An 18,240-nucleotide genomic window follows, 5' to 3' on the forward strand; every position below is an offset into this window, starting at 1 on the left:
TGATAAGATTTTGCATAATTTTAACTGATGAAGAACATGGTTGCAGAACAAGCGCAGCATCAATTTTAAAGATCTCCTCACTCATATGGTGTTATGGGCTCTAGGTCCCAAACGTTTCACTGACTTGATTTGTAACATTCCTGGCTGGGTTGCATTTTGTTTTTACAGAATGGCTTAGGAAAATCTGTGTCATGGCAAAATTTGCCTGAATGTTTGATCTGGTGAAGCCTCTATTGTCTTGTTTCTCTGGAGTTCTACTGCTTGAGATGCAGGAAACTAAATTTATTCTGCTTAAATCTGGGTTGAACATTTATCTTTATAATTTAGTTTTATTGTTTATTTAGTCTTAGCGATAATAGCTTATCTGTCAGTTAGATTTACTATAAAAAGTTGTGTGGTATTGTTAAATGTTTAACCTGGATTCTCTCTTTTCTGAGCATGACAGTTAAACCTCTCACATCATGAAGTTTAAAAACAGCATTTTGGAACTTCTCTGCAAATTAATGGCTATTAAAGATTAATGACAGGTTGGCTATTTTGGATCCCAGTATTCGGTTTACAAAAAAAAGCCTCTAATGCAAACCATGGCAATGGGGACTGAATGAATGTGGGGGTACACTAGAATACAATGGTTTTCACTCCTTATGTCACAATCTGAATCTGACACAGACTGGTATTACCATCCAATGGCTCTTTTTTGGCCTAGGTGAAATGAATTGTGGTTCCAGTCCAATGGATGTGTCCACATCACAAACAAAAAAACTCACTACCATTAATATAACTGGCAGTTTCAGCTGACAAGCCAATATTCAAATAAGCACGTAGACTGAACTAACTTTACACCTCTATTAGAAACAGTCCCTAAAAAATAAACAGTTAAGGAATATTGGTAGAGATGTTTGAACAACCCATGCTGTATGTATGTATTATTATCGATACAATACAGTTCCCATTACTATCAATTATGCATCTCTTAAAAAACCCATACCTCAGCAACCCAATACACTTCCAGCCAAAGGGGTAGTTTGGGGGGAGGGGCCGGGAAGGCATTGTGTCCCCCCCCAAACTGCAAGCCTCAGGCAAGTGTGCAATTTGCCCCCCACGCGCAGCCTCACTGGCCTGACTGGAGCTGCCCCCGGCCCCCAGTATAGAAGTCAAACAAGGTCTGTGCTTTCAGCTCAGTCCTGGTCTTTGAAATGCAGAAACACATATCACCTACAAAACATGATCTGTGCCCATTTATCAGATATGAACTGAGCCTTGTGTTGCATCTGTACTTAAATCACTGTAGCAGAACCAGTGCAAAATACTCAATTTTTCATTACTGTAGATCTGTCACATTGAAATATTCTGGTTGTTTTTCTACTAAAAATACACTAAGCACATTTTCAATTTTCAACATTTGCAATTAGGTTTTTCTCTCAACCATGTTTTTATCTCTGAATAGTCCTCATTTCTAACATTATAAACATGTCTTCTGCAAGTTATATAACATTTAATCTAATACTGTACAACAATGAACATCTTATAACAATATACATGACTTTAGCCTATATATTTTCTACCTAATCCACTAGCTATATAGATTTTTGATAATTCCATCCAATGCCAATATATGAAAGACTGTTTAATTTAAAACTTGCAGCCTGTTTCCATACAGAGCGAGCTTCACCTAGACTCAACCCAATTTTAAACTCTGTACTGTCTGTGAATTAGCAAGTCAGCTTGGCCGGCAGTGGTACCTCTCACAGTTGTGTTACAGAAGCTAGTAACAAAGAAATGCGGTTAGGGACAGGTTCTGAAAAGAAGTCACATAGGAAAAATTCAGCTGTATATTCAAGTGAATAAGAATATATTTAAAGCCAAATAAACTTGTTATTTTAAAATCTGGCCATGTATTGTCTTTATTTACATTGAGATTTGAAAGCATATTAACATATTTCTAGAGAATCATGCTGTAACACTGTTCTCTAGAAAGGCCCTAAAAGTTTCTGCATACAATGTAGACATGACCTACCACACTATAAAATAATTTTACAAACCATGCTAGGCCTACAGTTGCCAGGGAAATTATGTTAGCAGTACCTTTCAAGGAAGAACTACTGTAAATTATTAATATAATTATGTATTATATTAAATACTTATCACTCACATAGTACTTCTGCTTCCAAGGACCCTAAAGTGCTTTACAAATTAATTTCAGTGGGATATACTGTATGCTCAGCACATTTGAAACTTAGGCCTCTGATTTAGGTGTCTAAATATGGACCTAGGGACCTAAATTTAGGCTCCCATTTTCCCAAATGTTTGGCTAAGAGTTCAAGGGATTTGTTCAAGGTCACACAATGAATCAATGGCAGAAACCAGAAATCTGGACTCCCAATCCCCTGTTCTAACCACAAGACCACAGTGCCCATCTGATAACCCTATTTAAAGAAGTGTTTGCAATTTCCAAATTCAGAATATAAAAAATGCCTTACTATACTTTCAATCCCGGGCCGGGCCACCACCAGATACTTGAACTCTGTAACGGCCAGCTGAGAAGTATGCAAACTATGCATGCAAAGTTTTGTGATAGGCTATGAGTTGGGTATCTGCCTAGCAAAGGGCTGTAAAAAATTCACTCCGGTAATTGCAAACTAATTGGATACGCACAGCCTCCTACACGACCTATTTTATTCCTGGGGTAGTTTTAATTAAGCTGTTTAACGTGCACAACAGAACCATCCCCGTGGCACTCAGCTACCTCTTCTCCCCTCACTATGCCAGGGAGAAGAGATCTGCCGGCTGCGGGCGGGGCAGTCTGCACGGTGGGCCTGGGGCGGGGGGGGGGGGGCGCGATTTTATACCTTACGAAGGATGGTCTCGGCGACCCACACACAAAGCAGGGCTCCTGGTCACCAGCCTCTGAGGGCTGCCTTGAGATGAACCCCATCTCCAAGCCAGGGCGTGAGGGAGCCCTGGGAAAGGGAGGAATCCCCCCCCCCCTCGCCTCTCCACCCATAAACACGAACTAACGATGAGCACAGATGGCAGCAGCCTCCCCCCACGCCCCTCAGCCCCCGTCCCTACCCTCCCCCACACCCTCTAACACCCGCCTCCCCGCCCCTCAGCCCCCGTCCCTCCCCTCCCCCACACCCCTCTAACCCCCGCCTCCCCGCCCCTCAGCCCCCGTCCCTCCCCTCCCCCACACCCCTCTAACACCCGCCTCCCCGCCCCTCAGCCCCCGTCCCTCCCCTCCCCCAACACCCCTCTAACCCCCGCCTCCCCGCCCCTCAGCCCCCGTCCCTCCCCTCCCCCACACCCCTCTAACACCCGCCTCCCCGCCCCTCAGCCCCCGTCCCTCCCCTCCCCCAACACCCCTCTAACCCCCACCTCCCCGCCCCTCAGCCCCCGTCCCTCCCCTCCCCCACACCCCTCTAACACCCGCCTCCCCGCCCCTCAGCCCCCGTCCCTCCCCTCCCCCACACCCCTCTAACCCCCACCTCCCCTCCCCTCAGCCCCCGTCCCTCCCCTCCCCCACACCCCTCTAACACCCGCCTCCCCGCCCCTCAGCCCCCGTCCCTGCCCTCCCCCACACCCCTCTAACCCCCACCTCCCCTCCCGTCTCCCTTCCCCCACAGCCCCAACCCTCCTGCCCGCCCCAGCACCCCTCCCCCTCCCCGACTCACGTTCTCCCACCAGCAGGATCCTCACGTCCTTCTTCATCTCCCCACAGCCTGGGCCCAGGCTCCGGGTCCCGCTCGCATCAGGGTTAGGGAGGGGAGGCTGCGGCCTGGCCTGGCCTCCAGCACGCTCCGGCCCCCTCAGCCGGCTCCGTCCTCCGGCCCCCCGGCGGCAGCGGCTACGGCAAGGCGAGCGGGACACGCTAGCGCGAGGAAAGAGAACGAGCGCGCCCCCTGGCGGTGAGGGGCCAGTACTAGGCGCGGGGCTCTGCTGGCCGGGCCAGGGTCGGGGACGGCGGTGGAGCCTGTGCTGAGGGTGTCTGTGTTGGGAATGAGTGAATCTGTCTGTCCAGGCTGTGTCAGACAGACTCACCCCCAGTGTAGACAGCCTGTCCCTGCTCTGTGTGCCTCGCCACGCTGAGGGGCTCCGTATGGCCGCCCATGGAGCAGGCACGTCTGGAACATGAGTGTGTCTGTGTGTGTTGGGCGGGTCTTTCCGCGCTCTCTCCACACTGAGTCCAGGGCTGGCGGAGGAGAATTTCAAACACGGGGGACCCTGGGCCATTGCTGTCCCTCAGGGCAAAGAGACCATCTATGCGTCTCGAACCAGCAGGATGCACAGAGGAGTCCTCCTTCTCAGCCGAGTGTGAGGGGCAAGAGTCCCCCCGGTGCCACCTGTGCACCACAGGTCAACACCACACAAACTGGACCCTGCAGGCGTAAATGTTCTGTGGCCTTTGTTTCCACCTCTGTGCCCCCATGTTTCCCACAGGCCTAGGCGGTAATGTGTCCTCCAATGGTGTTTCTATTTTACAAAGACAAAGAGAAGTATCTGGTAATGGGTCATTTAGTTACAATAATCAGAAACTTGAATAAAAAGTGCCCATTAAATACCAATCAGGCATTCACACTGCAGTTTATCACGTGAAATACAACACACTGACTGTAGTATTGTGTAACCTTCCCTCATTTTGTATGTGTAACCTAGAAACTAACAGCCAAAGCCAGCACTCCTTACTCAGGTGTAAAACTATTGAAGTCAATGAGAGTTTTGCCAGAGAAAAGGCAACAGGTTTAGGTCCTAAGGGCTAAATCTTGATTCCATCAAAGTCATTTGGAATTTTGCCATTGGTTTCAATGGGATTGTGATTTGGATTTCAGTAATGAAAGACACACACTCAGATTTTCATATATTTTAATAAAAATATCATCCACATCAATGACACAAAGTAAAAGACAGCAAATGAGACATGCAGATGGTATGTATGAAAAGCCAGAACCAATGTAAAGTGCCCATTTTCAGATTATACGGGAGGGTTATTTTACAAAGAATAACAAATTACAGTCCTGGAGCTGCCGCGATCAGCCTGCATTTGGGAAATTAGAAATGCCCAAATCCTGTTCAGTATGCTCCCCACTTTGTTGCTGCTCTTTCTCTCTTTTCCAAGTCAACTTGGGGAAAGAAATATCACTGTGGTTATGTGCCCGGGCCAATTAACCTGCATGTCATCCCATGTGCATCATCTCTCGGATCCACACAACAGACCTACATTCCTAGATTCCTGCAAAAACTTATGAATGTGCTTACCTTTAAGCACAAGTGTTGTCCTAATGACTTCAGTCAGGGGGAAGACTTGTGCTTAAAGTTAAGCATATTTGTAAATGTTTACGAGATCAAGGCCGTAAACGCCAATGTTCTGCTTTCCCTAACCGTGCAGAAATCTTCACTGTTGGAAATACGCAAATATTGGAGCCTAGATCCTCCATGAAGATCAGAGAGCAAAATTTTACTCTTAGGGCCTTGATCTTACAAACACTTTGGCACATGTCAATGTACTCTGTACTGCAGCATTTGAATTTTGCAGGGCCCAAAGAAAGGGGAGAGAAAGCAATGGGGAGAAGACAGACTTTTGTCTGAATACTACATCTGTGCACAAGTGCAGGACAGGGCAACTCAGCTAGAAGGGACCAAAAATATGCAGACGTAGGGTGTGGCAGTCATTAGACACTATAGCATTTGAGATATCATCTCTGAAAGAAGATCACAGAGGAATGTGTGTACCCAGGTACAGAAGTGTAAATGTATGTTAAAGCCTTGCATTTAGATATATGTAACAGCAACAAAGCAGGGAGGTCTCTATGGCAAACACAGGAGATTTATTACTAAATAGCTTCAGAGAAATTATTCCTAAGTATTCCAAATATTATTAACAATGTTTTTGAGTGTATTAAATGTTTGTGTGCCATGAAAATGTAGGTACTCTCTTTTTCAAGCTGACTGGGAACTGTTAAGAACAGCTACATTCAGGGTTTTACATACAATAGCTCTGAGGTTTGACTCTACCTAAAGCTTTATGAGAAGACACAATTGTGGCCTGTGCTTGAGCAAAAAGTTAAGCTAAGTTAAGGTGCAGGAAAACAGGGAGTGTAACCGAGTTAAACATAACACCCCCAGACCCTGCTTTAACAAAGACAGGGCAGATCAGGCAGGATTTGTAACAAGGAGGGAGAAAAGAGAGAAAAGCAGAAGAAGAAAACATATCAGCTGTTACCTTCCCACTATGCTAGAGATGGTAGCCCTGCATCATGATATAAAAGCCTCACATCCAAAACATAAAGCTCTATAAGAGCTCTATTCTTGCAACCCTGAAATTCACAGCTTAAATCTTCAGTTTCCATAAGAACTGCAGACTAGTCCCTGTTGATATGATTTATAGTTAAGGATCCTTCTTCATCCAAACCATACAGCCAGAAAGCAGGGTAAACAGGATGTAGGATATTGATTTCAAATGTATGCAAGAGTGTTTCTTTATGAGTGAGAGAATAAAATGACAGGTGCTTGTTTGCAAGATCAAGGAAAACTCCAACCTTCAAGGGTCTGTCTTCACTTAACTGGGTTTCCTGGTTCCTGTGCCATGCTGACAACTGTTTATTCTTACCAGTCCATTCCACACACCAGGATAGTTCAGTTCTCCCCAGCTGATCTGTTCTACCAATATTTCCGTCAGCAACTCCAACAGCCCATCCGCCGCTGTCCTTGGTACTTACTTCCCAATAATGGCGTCCTTCAGAGAAACTTTGAGAACACATCACTTGGCTGAGGCAGAATCTCTTGGGAGTTCGTTCATAAGGAGGTGGAAAACGGGATACAATCACTTTCTTATTCTCAGATGTGATCTCCAGGTTACGATGGATTCTTTGGGGATCAAAGGTCACGTTCACTGCCCCTAGAATAGATAATAGAAAATTTCTAACCTGAAGGCACCAAGGAGACTGGGCAATGAAACATTTTCAACAAAGGTGAAACACAGCCAAAAGTTGAAGTGCCCTCTGCATACTGCTGGATGTGTACCCCATTAGGGTAATCCAAATGCCAGCTTTCTAGCAGTGAGCAAACACTGAAGCTTAACAAAATAATAATAATAATATTAATAATTAATTCATAAATTGCCTGGTCCAGCAAATTGCTGAGAACCATTAATTCCCACTGAATTCCAGGGGCCAAATCCAGGGCCCAGTCCTTACTCAAGCAAACTCCACTGACTGACTGCCAGTACTGAGAAAAAACTCACTAAGGACTCTGGATTTGGCTCACAGACTTCAGCAGACGCTAAGGGTACCTACAACTTGGACTCTGTCCCCAATCACAGTCTTACAACACAATGATCCCATTACCGATATAAATGGAATACTTACCACCCCCATCAGAATCGAAGTAAACACGAGTTCATTTGAACAAGTTACCGTATAGTTTTTAGACTGATATGTTTGAATAGTGGTTAAGCTACAGATTCAGTACTTTGTATTATGTTGTGAAAATTTCTTCTTTTAAAATAAATAATTTATTGAAAAGTAAATAGCCAGATCCTTAGCTGGTGTAAATGGGCATTGCTCCTCTTACGTCAATGAAGCTACACCAAATCAGAGCAGGTGAGGGTCTGGCCCTGTTGGTGAACATTCTAAAATCCTTCATTTTAATATTGCTATCCAGTGGTCACATTGGTTTACATACTTACACTGAGAAAACTGACTTGAAATAACCGGTTCTGGATTGTCAAATGCAGACACCACAGATGTGGAACAGACACTCCTCTCCTGACGCAAAGCTACAGGTTCTAATAAATGTGGAGGGAAAAAAAATCTGTTAGGGGTTTCTTTGAATAAAAGGCAAACAACAGATTCATGAACCAAAATACAGTTGCAATGGCTAATAGTTACTGTACATGTCAAATAGGAAAAATATAATAGCTGGCATTTTTAAAAAGGCTCTCTGACCTACATTTCTAGATGAATGTGTATGCAATTACTCATGCAAAGATATTTGTGCAGTTGGTATATATATTTTACATCCATAATTATCAAAACATTTTGCATGCAGGTGCAGTCACTGTACCTACATATGACCAATTAGATGTGTAACAGACCAGTTAGGCATGATTTGTACAAGTAATCACAAATTAACTCTCTATTATACAGGTTCCTATACTGTGCTCAACACTGTGGTATGTGTAATTGCATGAGTATTTCTAAAACATTCAATACTTCCACTCATGGAACTGTCTCTGTGATTTGAAGTAACACTGTAATGCAAATTTGCAAGACTGCCACTTGGAACTCTCTTTGTACATCTGAGTCACTCTCAACATTAATCTGTACAGTTCTGGTGAAAGGTTTTTTGGCACAAGTGTTTTGGAAACAACTTTGCTTTTATGTTAATACTTTGTACTTCTGTTGCTGCCTGCTGCATAGGGTCCCAATCCTGCAAACACCTATATGCATGCTTAAAATTAAGCATGTGAATAAGTGTTTGCAGAACTGGTACCCCAGTCCCCACAGTACAAAGACTATACTTGAAAGGAGAATAACAAAAAATCAAAAGAGACTACTCATTGGAAACATTCACTAGGGAGGATCTGCTCACAGCTAACTCCCTCTTGGTTACATTATTCTGAAGTTTTCTCATTAATGGGGAAATGAGACTCTCGTTCAGTTTCTTATTGCATTTGAAAAGTTTAGGGCAGGGACCATGTCTTTATTTCTGTTTGTACAGCACCTAGCACATAGTGCTTTATAAGTAATCATTTCTACTCTAGGCCTGTGGTCCTTAGGTTGAAGTTCTCCTAATCATCTGCTACGTGGATAGGCCCCCTTCTTAAGCATAAGAACTGTACTAGGAACATGAGCAAATATTGAGCCAAATCCCAAAGTCCTTGCTAAAGCACAACTCTCTGTGAGCAAGAACTTGGGAATTTGGCCCATTCTTAGTAAAGACTCTACTTCTGGTCAGCATTTCTTTTAGGAAAATCGTTTAACATTGATATCTAAAAGAGTAAACAGAGAATGAAACATAACTGATCTGTTTCCAAATTGCTTCTAGTCAGTTTCACTTTCTGGTTCCCATGGTCCATGGAATAGCACATTATTATTTTGGTCTTCAAAACTGTAAGGGAATTTGGAACACTCCCTCCACCTCAAAAAAAACCCCAGAGTTTTAAAAAATGCTACAAACACCTCTCTATTTCTATTATACTCAGCAATACTTTTTAAAAACAAATCTTACATTTTGAGCCCAAACTTCCTAGCAGTGTCCCTCTACGTAATATAAGTACAACCCTGCAAACAAGGTGCCGAACAAGGTGTTGACTTCAAAGAGAGGTGACAGTGCACAGACCCTCCAGGAGTTGCTCAGCAGCACCTTGTACGATCAAGTCCTGTAACAAGTCAAGAGGTTTCACAACAAAAGAAGACACAAATAAAGTAAATGTACCTTGTGGCAGCTGGGCAGGATATTTCTTCAATATTAACATTTCCAATTGCTTCTTGAGCTCTTCTACAGCACTTGTGACAACACAAATCTTCTTAGCATCAAGAGTAATTTTATTCATTATTATCGGAGAGCCTATGTAAATTTCTCTTTTGGATGATGTATCCTAACAACGACAGAAAAGATGAATGCAAGGGTAGCTTGAGCTAAACAAATGGCAATAATTCCATCAAGAATTTCTGGTGACTTCATAAAGTCAGGAGAGGAAAGTACCAGTAAGCTCTCCAGAAATCTTATACTTTACAGAGAGAGTTTTCTTTATAATATTGTGATCAGAGGAGAAGAACCTGAAACCCTGCTGAAAATATTGAAAGAGATGTTCTTGATCAAAAATGAAAATAACATATTTTCTCCAACAGAACTCATACAGTGACTTGTCTCTGTAGTCAGATCATAGTTTGTCTAAATAAACAGCCACCCGACCCCCACAGATATGATTTCTTTCTCTCTAGACTTTCTTCTCAGACTCTAGAAATCTGGGGGGAGAAATTAGAGTTTCTGAAAACTAATCAGTCTTAGATTAATAGAGTCCAATGCCAGAAGAGATCACTGTGATCATCTAATAAGACCGCCTGTATAACACATGCCATAGAACGTCCCTGAAAAAATGAGTAGAGCATATCTTTTAGAAAAATATTCCAAACTTTAAAAATGTAAAAATTGCCAATGACAGAGAATTCATCACAACCCTTGGTATTGTTTCAATGGTTAATCATCCTTATTTCCAGTCTAAATTTATGTAGCTCCAACTACCAGCCATTAGATCTTGTTATACCTTTCTCTGCTAGATTGAAGAGCCGATTATCAAATATCTGTACCCCACGTAGGTATTTATAAACTGTAATCAAGTCACTACTTAACCTTCTGTTTGTTAAGCTAAATAGATTGAGCTGCTTGAGCCTTTCATCATAAGGTTTGTGTTTTAATACTTTAATCAACCTCCTGGCTCTTCCTGAACCCTCTCCAATTTTTCAACATCCTTCTTGAATTGTGGACACCAGAACTGGACACAGTATTCCAGCAGCATTTGCACCAGTGTCAAATACAGAGGTAATATAACTTCTCTACTCCTACTCGAGATTCCCCTGTTTATGCATCCAAGAATTATGTTAGCCGGTTAAATAGCATAAGGCCAAGAACTGATCCCCGCAGAACCCCACTAGAAACAATCACCTTTCAGTGGTGATTACATTTTGAGACCTATCAGTTAGCCAGTTTTTAATCCATTTAATGTGTGCCATGTTAATTTTATATCATTCTAGTTTTTTAAACAAAATGTTGTGCAGGACCACGTAAAATGCCTTACAGAAGTCTAAGTATATAACATTAGCACTATTACTTTTATCAACCAAATTTGTAATCTCATAAAAAAAAAGATGTCGTTAGTTTGACAGGATCTGTCTCCTATAAACCCGTGCTGATTTACATTAATTAATTACCCTCCACTAATTCTTTATTAATTGAATCCCATATCGCCTTTTCCATCTTGCCCCAGATCAACATCACACCAACAGGCCTATAATTCCCTGGGTCATCCTATTTACCCCTTTAAAATATTTACAAATTAGCTTTCTTCCAGTTTTTTGGAACCCACTCCCCCCAGTGTTCCAAGACTTATTGAAAATCAAAGTTAAGAGACCAGTGAGCTCCTCAGCCTGTTCTTTTAGAGCTTTTCAATGCAAGTTATCTAGACCTGCTGATTTAAAAATATCTAACTTAAGCAGCTGTTGTTTAAGATCCTCCTGAGATACTAGTGGAATGGGAAGAGGCTTATCATATGACATGATTTCATCATCTCTTCTTTTCCCCTAATACAGAATGGAAATATTTATTGAACATTTCTGCCTTTTCTGTATTATTATTAATAATTCAACAATTTCCATCTAGTAATGGACCAATACCATCATTAGGATTATTTTTTATCCTAATAAACTTTAAAAACTCCTTCTTATTGTCCTTGACTCTGCTGGTCATATATTTCTTCTTTCATCACTTTGCTTCCCTTATCACTTTTCTACAATTCCTATCTTCTGATTTATATTCCTCTTTCTTCCATTTGTTATATATATATATATATTTAATAGCTACCTTCATTTCTCCTCTAAACCAGGTTGTTTTTTTAACTAATACAGCCTTCTTTCTCAATTGTCAGATTGTGGCTTTTTGTACATCTGGATCCAGGTGCAGGATCCAGTGTTGATTTCCCTTCTCCCAGTGGTTCTAATGGTAATGCCCAGGCCCAAGGTCTGGCTACTCAGCACCATTGTGCCTTCCTCCTGCTATCCCCCAAAAATGCTCTGCAAGAGCGGTGTCAAAGTGGTGTCAAAATGGGCTCTGTTAGGAGCTCTGGGCAGGCAGTTTTCAAAAGCACATTTAATATATATTTAATGATTTTATAAGACTCTTATACTTTTATATGTAAACATGCCCTTTGTCTGTAAAAGGGAAATATAACCGAATAATTGGATCTTATCTTTGCTTTGGATTTGAGTGAGAGCTGTATTTAAAAACACCAGTCTCTAGAGATGAAAGACTTGTTCATTAAGCCACCATACAAACAAGCTTGCCTCCCTCTACAAAAAAAACCTTTGGTTCTGAATCTGCACCCAGAAGGTCGGTCAACACTTTTTTTTTTTTCAAATTCCTCACCTGTAAGCTCTCCCAGTAGCCGCCGTGGTGGGAGCCCTACTTAGACCAGCTGCTGGCGCTGTAACTCCCGTGTTGTCTAACCCTGCTCAGAGCAGGTCTAAATGGCAGCATCCGATCTACACTACTGCTCTCACTGTTACTACCCTGGTTGTTCTGCACCAGTGAGAGCGCAGCATTGGGAAGTCTGAGGAAGAGCACTAATGCAGGTAGTGAAAGTTGCACATGCCCAGTACATGCTCATTGGCCCACAGATTTCTACTTACGCTCATCTGCTCCATCGTGTTATTTTGCAGCCTGTTCTGCAGCTGGGTTTTGATTTCTGTGAGCATGTTCAATTTCGCAGTGAGATGGCCAATCATTTCTTCTATTTTCTGTTGAGTCACTTGTTGCTCTTGTCCAATGACCATCAGTGTGGCTCTCTCTTGTGTTTCAAGGTACTGTTTCATGGCACAGAAGTCTTCAGTAATCAAGCCTTTGATATGAGACACATATTCCTGAAAGGTAGCAGATGTGGAGTGAGTTCTGTTAGCAACAAGGAGGTGAGGAACATCAGCATCTAAAGCCTGATCTAACCCGCTCTGGCAAGTGACCACTTCATTTCAGCACGATTATTTTTATTCAGAGGAAGACAGTGCTCTTAATAAATACACATACTTGGCAAAATCCTGCATTGGCTGCAATGGGAGTTTTGGGTTGCTCAAGGAATACAGAGTTGGGCTACTGAAAGGACAGCAGTCCTCAGCCAGTGTCGTAACACGGAGACTGAGATTCTAGCTCAGTCCCTTGCACTCAGGGCTGTGAGAGGCACAGACATATCACATGCAACTCCTCGGAGGCAGGCAAAAGAGGCAAATAGCATCCATAAGATTGGAGCAACCACTCTGACCAGCTCCGGAGCATAGTTATAATAACAGCTGATGCCATATCCAACACTCCTCAGAGAACACCACCAGGGGTGCGGGAGTAAAAGGTGGACGCACAGGTGGATGATCCTGGGCAGACCCCTTGCCCCTTGTGGTCCTAAATAAAGGTGGTCATGCATCTCTCAGTGATGGGTAAACGCATAAATTAAGAGGGGTTGATCATGTGTATACATACATTCATTTCAGCGCTGGCCTGCTTGCTGCTGCTGATGGCATCTTGGGCTATTTCAATTTGCTTGGAGACCTCACTTATTTCCAATTTTGCCTTTAAAGTGAAACATATGAATGTTTATTTATAGAACCCCAGTAGAAAATGTGATAGGATTAAAGGCCATGGTGGGAAAAAAACCTGTGCCTTGTTAACACTGCCTTACTGAGCCCCAGGTCCTGCAAAGTATTTAAGCAGTATATAATTAACTTTAAGCATAAAGAAAAGGAGTACTTGTGGCACCTTAGAGACTAACCAATTTATTTGAGCATGAGCTTTCGTGAGCTACAGCTCACTTCATCGGATGCATACCGTGGAAACTGCAGCAGACATTATATACACACAGAGATCATGATATTATATACACACAGAGACTCACTCTGTGAGTGCATCATGATCTCTGTGTGTATATAAAGTCTGCTGCAGTTTCCACGGTATGCATCCGATGAAGTGAGCTGTAGCTCACGAAAGCTCATGCTCAAATAAATTGGTTAGTCTCTAAGGTGCCACAAGTACTCCTTTTCTTTTTGCAAATACAGACTAACACGGCTGTTACTCTGAAACCTAACTTTAAGCATGACGCTAATCCCACTGAAGTTGATGGAACTACTCACATACTTAAAATTTTGTCATGAGTTTAACTGCCTTGTTGGACCAGGGCCAGAGACTGTAGGGACTGTCTCTTCATTGTATTTTGTGTAGGGTGCCTAAAGCAATGGGGTGCCTAAAGCTGATCTCTGATGGGGGCTTCCTAGATGCTACCACTATCCAAATAATAAATATTCATAATAGTTAATAATAACTGTATCTTTCACTGCTCTTATCCTCATGGAGCTGCAACTGTGGTGAATAAGAAGTCAGATAAGATCTCCATGCTCATATGGCCACTGAAGTCAGATAAGATCTCCATGCTCATAAGACGGGACCTCTCTGCAGCCTTTGACACAAGGTACTACATGACACAGACGGCCCAGCAGTACAGTCTTTCTAACCAACCCTCTCCAGCAGAACTCAGAGTGGTGCTGGGTAGCTGCTCCTTTTCTCCTCAGGCCCCTACCTGTGGGGGGTCCCATAGGGCAGTGGTTCTCAAGCAGGAGTATGCGTACCCCTGGGGGTACGCAGAGATCTTCCGGGGGTACATCACCTCACTTAAATATTTGCCTAGTTTTACAACAGACTACATAAAAAGCACTAGCAAAATCAGTACAAACTACAATTTCATACAGACAATGACTTGTTTATACTGTTCTGTATACACTGAAATGTAAGGACAATATTTATATTCCAGTTGATTTATTTTATAATGATATGGTAAAAAACGAGAAAGGGAGCAATTTGTCAGTACTAGTGCTCTGTGACCGTTTGTATTTTTAGTCGTTTCAAAATGAGGTGAAACTTGGGGGTACACAAGACCAATCAGACTCCTGAAAGGGGGACAGTCCTCTGGAAAGGTTGAGAGTCACTGCCACAGGGCTCCTGACTATCCCTGCTTCCACCCAGGATCCACAGCAGAGGGCTGGGAGAGCCAGGGAGACAGGGTGGAATGAGTGGCCAGCAGCAGCTGGCTGATGAGGACCCTCAAGTAGACAGCTCCCTGGCGCCAGGAAATGAGCTGGGGGAGGACAAGCCAGGGGCGCAGACAGAGCCGGGCCAGAGGGCAGGTGCTGCTGGCTGGAAGCTGGGGCCGCATGGCAGGGTGGCCGGGCTCTGCAGCAGCCCCAGGCAGATGGGGCACCTGAGGTCGCCGGGACCCAGCCATACAGGCAGCGCAGCCATGGCTGGGGAGGGCCAGCTCCGCCCTCCTTCCCCTGGGCCCCGCCTAGGCAGGGGAGGGGGCTCTGCATTAGGAGCTGCAGACCCATCCACCCCGCCAGGCGTGGGATCCCCCTCAGGGGCTGCAAAGTTCCCACCCAACTCCAGCCCGGAGGGGCTGCAAACACCCTCCCCTTCTCTTCCTCACTCCGTGGGGCCCCAGCTTGGAGGATACCTTGCCCCAGAGGCTGCAAGCACCATACCAAAGGTAGAAAGAAGAACAGGAGGACTTGTGGCACCTTAGAGACTAACACATTTATTAGAGCATAAGCTTTCGTGGGCTACAGCGCACTGCATCGGATGCATAGAATAGTAAGAAGAAGGTGGGACCATCTCTGTTTGTATATATATCTTCTTACTATATGTTCCATTCTTTGCATCCGATGAAGTGGGCTGTAGCCCACGAACGCTTATGCTCTAATAAATTTGTTAGTCTCTAAGGTGCCACAAGTCCTCCTGTTCTTTTTGGGGATATAGACTAACACAGCTGCGACTCTGAAACCTGTCATTATACCAAAGGTAGGTGAGTCTAATTTAACCACACACACATCTCCCCAGGGGCTGAATTATTTGCTAAAGCGCCCTGTCCAAAATCATTCGCTACACTAGCATTCGATCCACATGGCCTTGGGAGCAAAAGAGAAACAACAACACTACTAGATTTCGCAACAAACACAGACTGGGCGAAGGACAATGATTAAATACACCTCTTCCCCCCAAAAGGGAAGCCAGTGGTGCCCCAAAATAGCATGGCCTGCATGGAGAGACTTTCCCAGGTGGCTGAGGTTTGGCCTTGTGAAAGTCACCCTGCACCACTAATGTATTTGTGAGAGGCAAGCCCAGGAAATCTACCTCTCCAGAATATCTGTTCCACATCAATCCAACTGCCTGGTTTTCAGCCCAACCTAACTGAGCCTCTCCTGTCAGAGCTGCAGAATTTTAATGTGGGTGCAATTCATACCATGAAGGCACTGCAGCCATAAATTAGTTACTTAGTGTCTCGAGCCCCTAAATTTCACCTGCTGTTATTTGGTCCCATAATAGTAAATAATAATTTTTTAAATTAAGAAATGAAAGAGCAACTGCAGAGAGGATTACAACAAAAGTGGATCCAAAAATACAATATACCCATTATTAATCATGCTGGACAAAGCTACCTGCACTACAGCGAGTTTTTAATCAGTATATTAGTCCTGGAGGGATTAAGGTATTTTTCTTGTCTTTGCTATTTTAGTTGGACTGTTTGCTGTTTGGGGAGGGGCACTGTGTGTGTCTATACACAGCCTAGTGCAAGGGTCTCTGATCCTGGCTCAGATCTCTAGGGGCAACTGTGACACATATCAGTAATTATTTAGTTTTTAAAAGAAATAAAGTGCAAATGAATAAAAGATGACATTAAAATAACTTTAAGGCTGAAAACTGAAAGACAAGAAGGGCAGGAAATGCAGATGTCAAGGTTCTCATGGTAACATTAACTCCTTCCACCCATTGAATACGTGGAGTGGTTTTGATTATCTGCAGGAGGGGTTCCCAACTTTTGTCTTTGAGGCCCCCGAATATGCTATAAAAACTCCATGGCCCACCAGTGCCACAACTGTTTTTCTGTACATAAAAGTCAGAGTCAGCATTAGGGGGTTGCAAGCAGGGCAATTGCCCTGGGGTCCCACACCACAGGGGGTCCTGCAAAGCTAAGCTACTCAGGCTTCAGCTTCAGCTCTGTGTGGTGGGGTTCAGGGCAGCGGGGCTTTGGCTTTCTGCCCTGGGACCCAGTGAATCAAATGGCAGCACTGCTTGGCAGACCCCCTGAGGGGGCCATGGACCCCTGGTTGAGAACTGCTACAGTGAGGTGTTACGGAATGACTCTTACTGACTTCAATGAGAGTTGAATTGGGCCCAACGTGTGCCCATCACTGTGATATCTAGGTGCCAATCAGTCAAGTAGTATTAGTTAGATGGTTGTACCTTGGTATGTACAGTGCACCTCAATTACACCTGGACAGCCCCTTTGTCTTTCCATTGACTTCAGTGGGCTTTGGATCAGGTCCTCACGCCATTAGTCGTTACCAGAAATAAAAGCTGCTTTAGGAAAAGTAATCTGGCTTCCTGTTTCCCTTACATCTGCCCACTAACGTTACTGTCATGGTGATGTGGGAAAGCAAACACAAAGTAGTCAGAAAATGCAAAATGAATGTTGTGAGAGCAGTGTTAACTTTTTGGCAAAGACATAGCCAAACTCTCTTCTCACAACCCCGGGGAAGTATATCCTGAATTATGGCCCAGTCCTGCAAGGTACTTACTGAGTATGCTGAGCACCCTCAACTCCCAATTGACATAGAACCATTATCAGGGTTGGAAGGGACCTCAAGAGGTCATCTAGTCCAACCCCCTGCTCAAAGCAGGACCAATCCCCAATTTTTGCCCCATGTCCCTATATGGCCCCCTCAAGGATTGAGTTCACAACCCTGGGTTTAGCAGGCCAAAGCTCAAACCACTGAGCTATCCCTCCCTCCACATCAGGCCCTATAGTTCTTACAAGTGTTAGGTATTATTGATTACTTTATTATTATTATTTATTTAAATATGCAGCACACAGTAAATACCTTGGTCTCCCATGCTCTCCTGTCTGGGGGAAGCCCAGCTTGAGAATTCCGAGCCCAGGCTTCACTGGCTTCTTGATCATCTTCACCAAAGAGTTTCAATACTTCCTGGTGTTTCTCTGCCTCACTTTCCTCTCCCTGTTTTTTGGCAGTTCTGTTCAGACACTGCTGGACTATTTCCACCATGTTGGCCAGCGGCCTGTTTGAGATTAAGTTTTCCTGCTGAAAGCTCTTCCTACAATGAGGACAGCGGACATCGGTTCCTGGGTCCTTGCAGTGCTGGGTGATACAGGCTCGGCAGAAGCTGTGGGAACATTTTGTGATTATTATTGGGTCTTTAAAATAGTCCAGGCAAAGAGAACAAGTCACTTCGTCCTGGAGATTTTTGACAGGATTAGCAGCAGTCGCCATGGCCCCCAGGAGAGAGAAAAGACAGAACTTTCAGTTTCTTTTATGCTTATGAAAGATTGTCCACCAGTGAGCTCAGAGGGGGAGGAGCCCTCTATTCCCTTTTCACCCGTCTGTTACGTAGGAGTCCAACCCCAGGTCGGAATTCTATCTT

At 43.9% G+C, this 18,240-nt stretch overlaps 2 protein-coding genes across 6 annotated transcripts in view; both read right to left on the reverse strand.

Annotated features, from left to right (window-relative positions):
* RHOT1 (ras homolog family member T1) overlaps positions 1 to 3,873 on the reverse strand; it is a 44,422-nt gene extending 40,549 nt beyond the window's left edge. For 2 of the 5 annotated variants that reach the window (XM_073310576.1, XM_073310575.1), the window contains exon 1: positions 3,672 to 3,870. In XM_073310576.1, coding sequence (XP_073166677.1) covers positions 3,672 to 3,708 — 37 coding nt within the window. In that variant the 5' untranslated portion in view covers positions 3,709 to 3,870. Of the gene's footprint in view, positions 1 to 2,849; positions 3,006 to 3,671 lie in introns of those variants that run through there. The other 3 variants (XM_073310580.1, XM_073310577.1, XM_073310579.1) reach the window with 3 other exon arrangements.
* A 2,071-nt stretch (positions 3,874 to 5,944) lies between these two features.
* On the reverse strand, positions 5,945 to 18,240 carry RNF135 (ring finger protein 135). Its single transcript, XM_073310581.1, has 6 exons — positions 17,682 to 18,240; positions 13,237 to 13,326; positions 12,402 to 12,632; positions 9,433 to 9,595; positions 7,682 to 7,780; positions 5,945 to 6,892 (listed from the first exon to the last, which is right to left on the reverse strand). Exons 1-6 carry the CDS (start codon positions 18,087 to 18,089, stop codon positions 6,357 to 6,359), a joined length of 1,527 nt encoding a protein of 508 aa, XP_073166682.1. The 5' UTR covers positions 18,090 to 18,240; the 3' UTR covers positions 5,945 to 6,356.

Source organism: Lepidochelys kempii, chromosome 14, assembly GCF_965140265.1.
Source record: "Lepidochelys kempii isolate rLepKem1 chromosome 14, rLepKem1.hap2, whole genome shotgun sequence".
Lineage (NCBI taxonomy): Eukaryota > Metazoa > Chordata > Testudines > Cheloniidae > Lepidochelys > Lepidochelys kempii.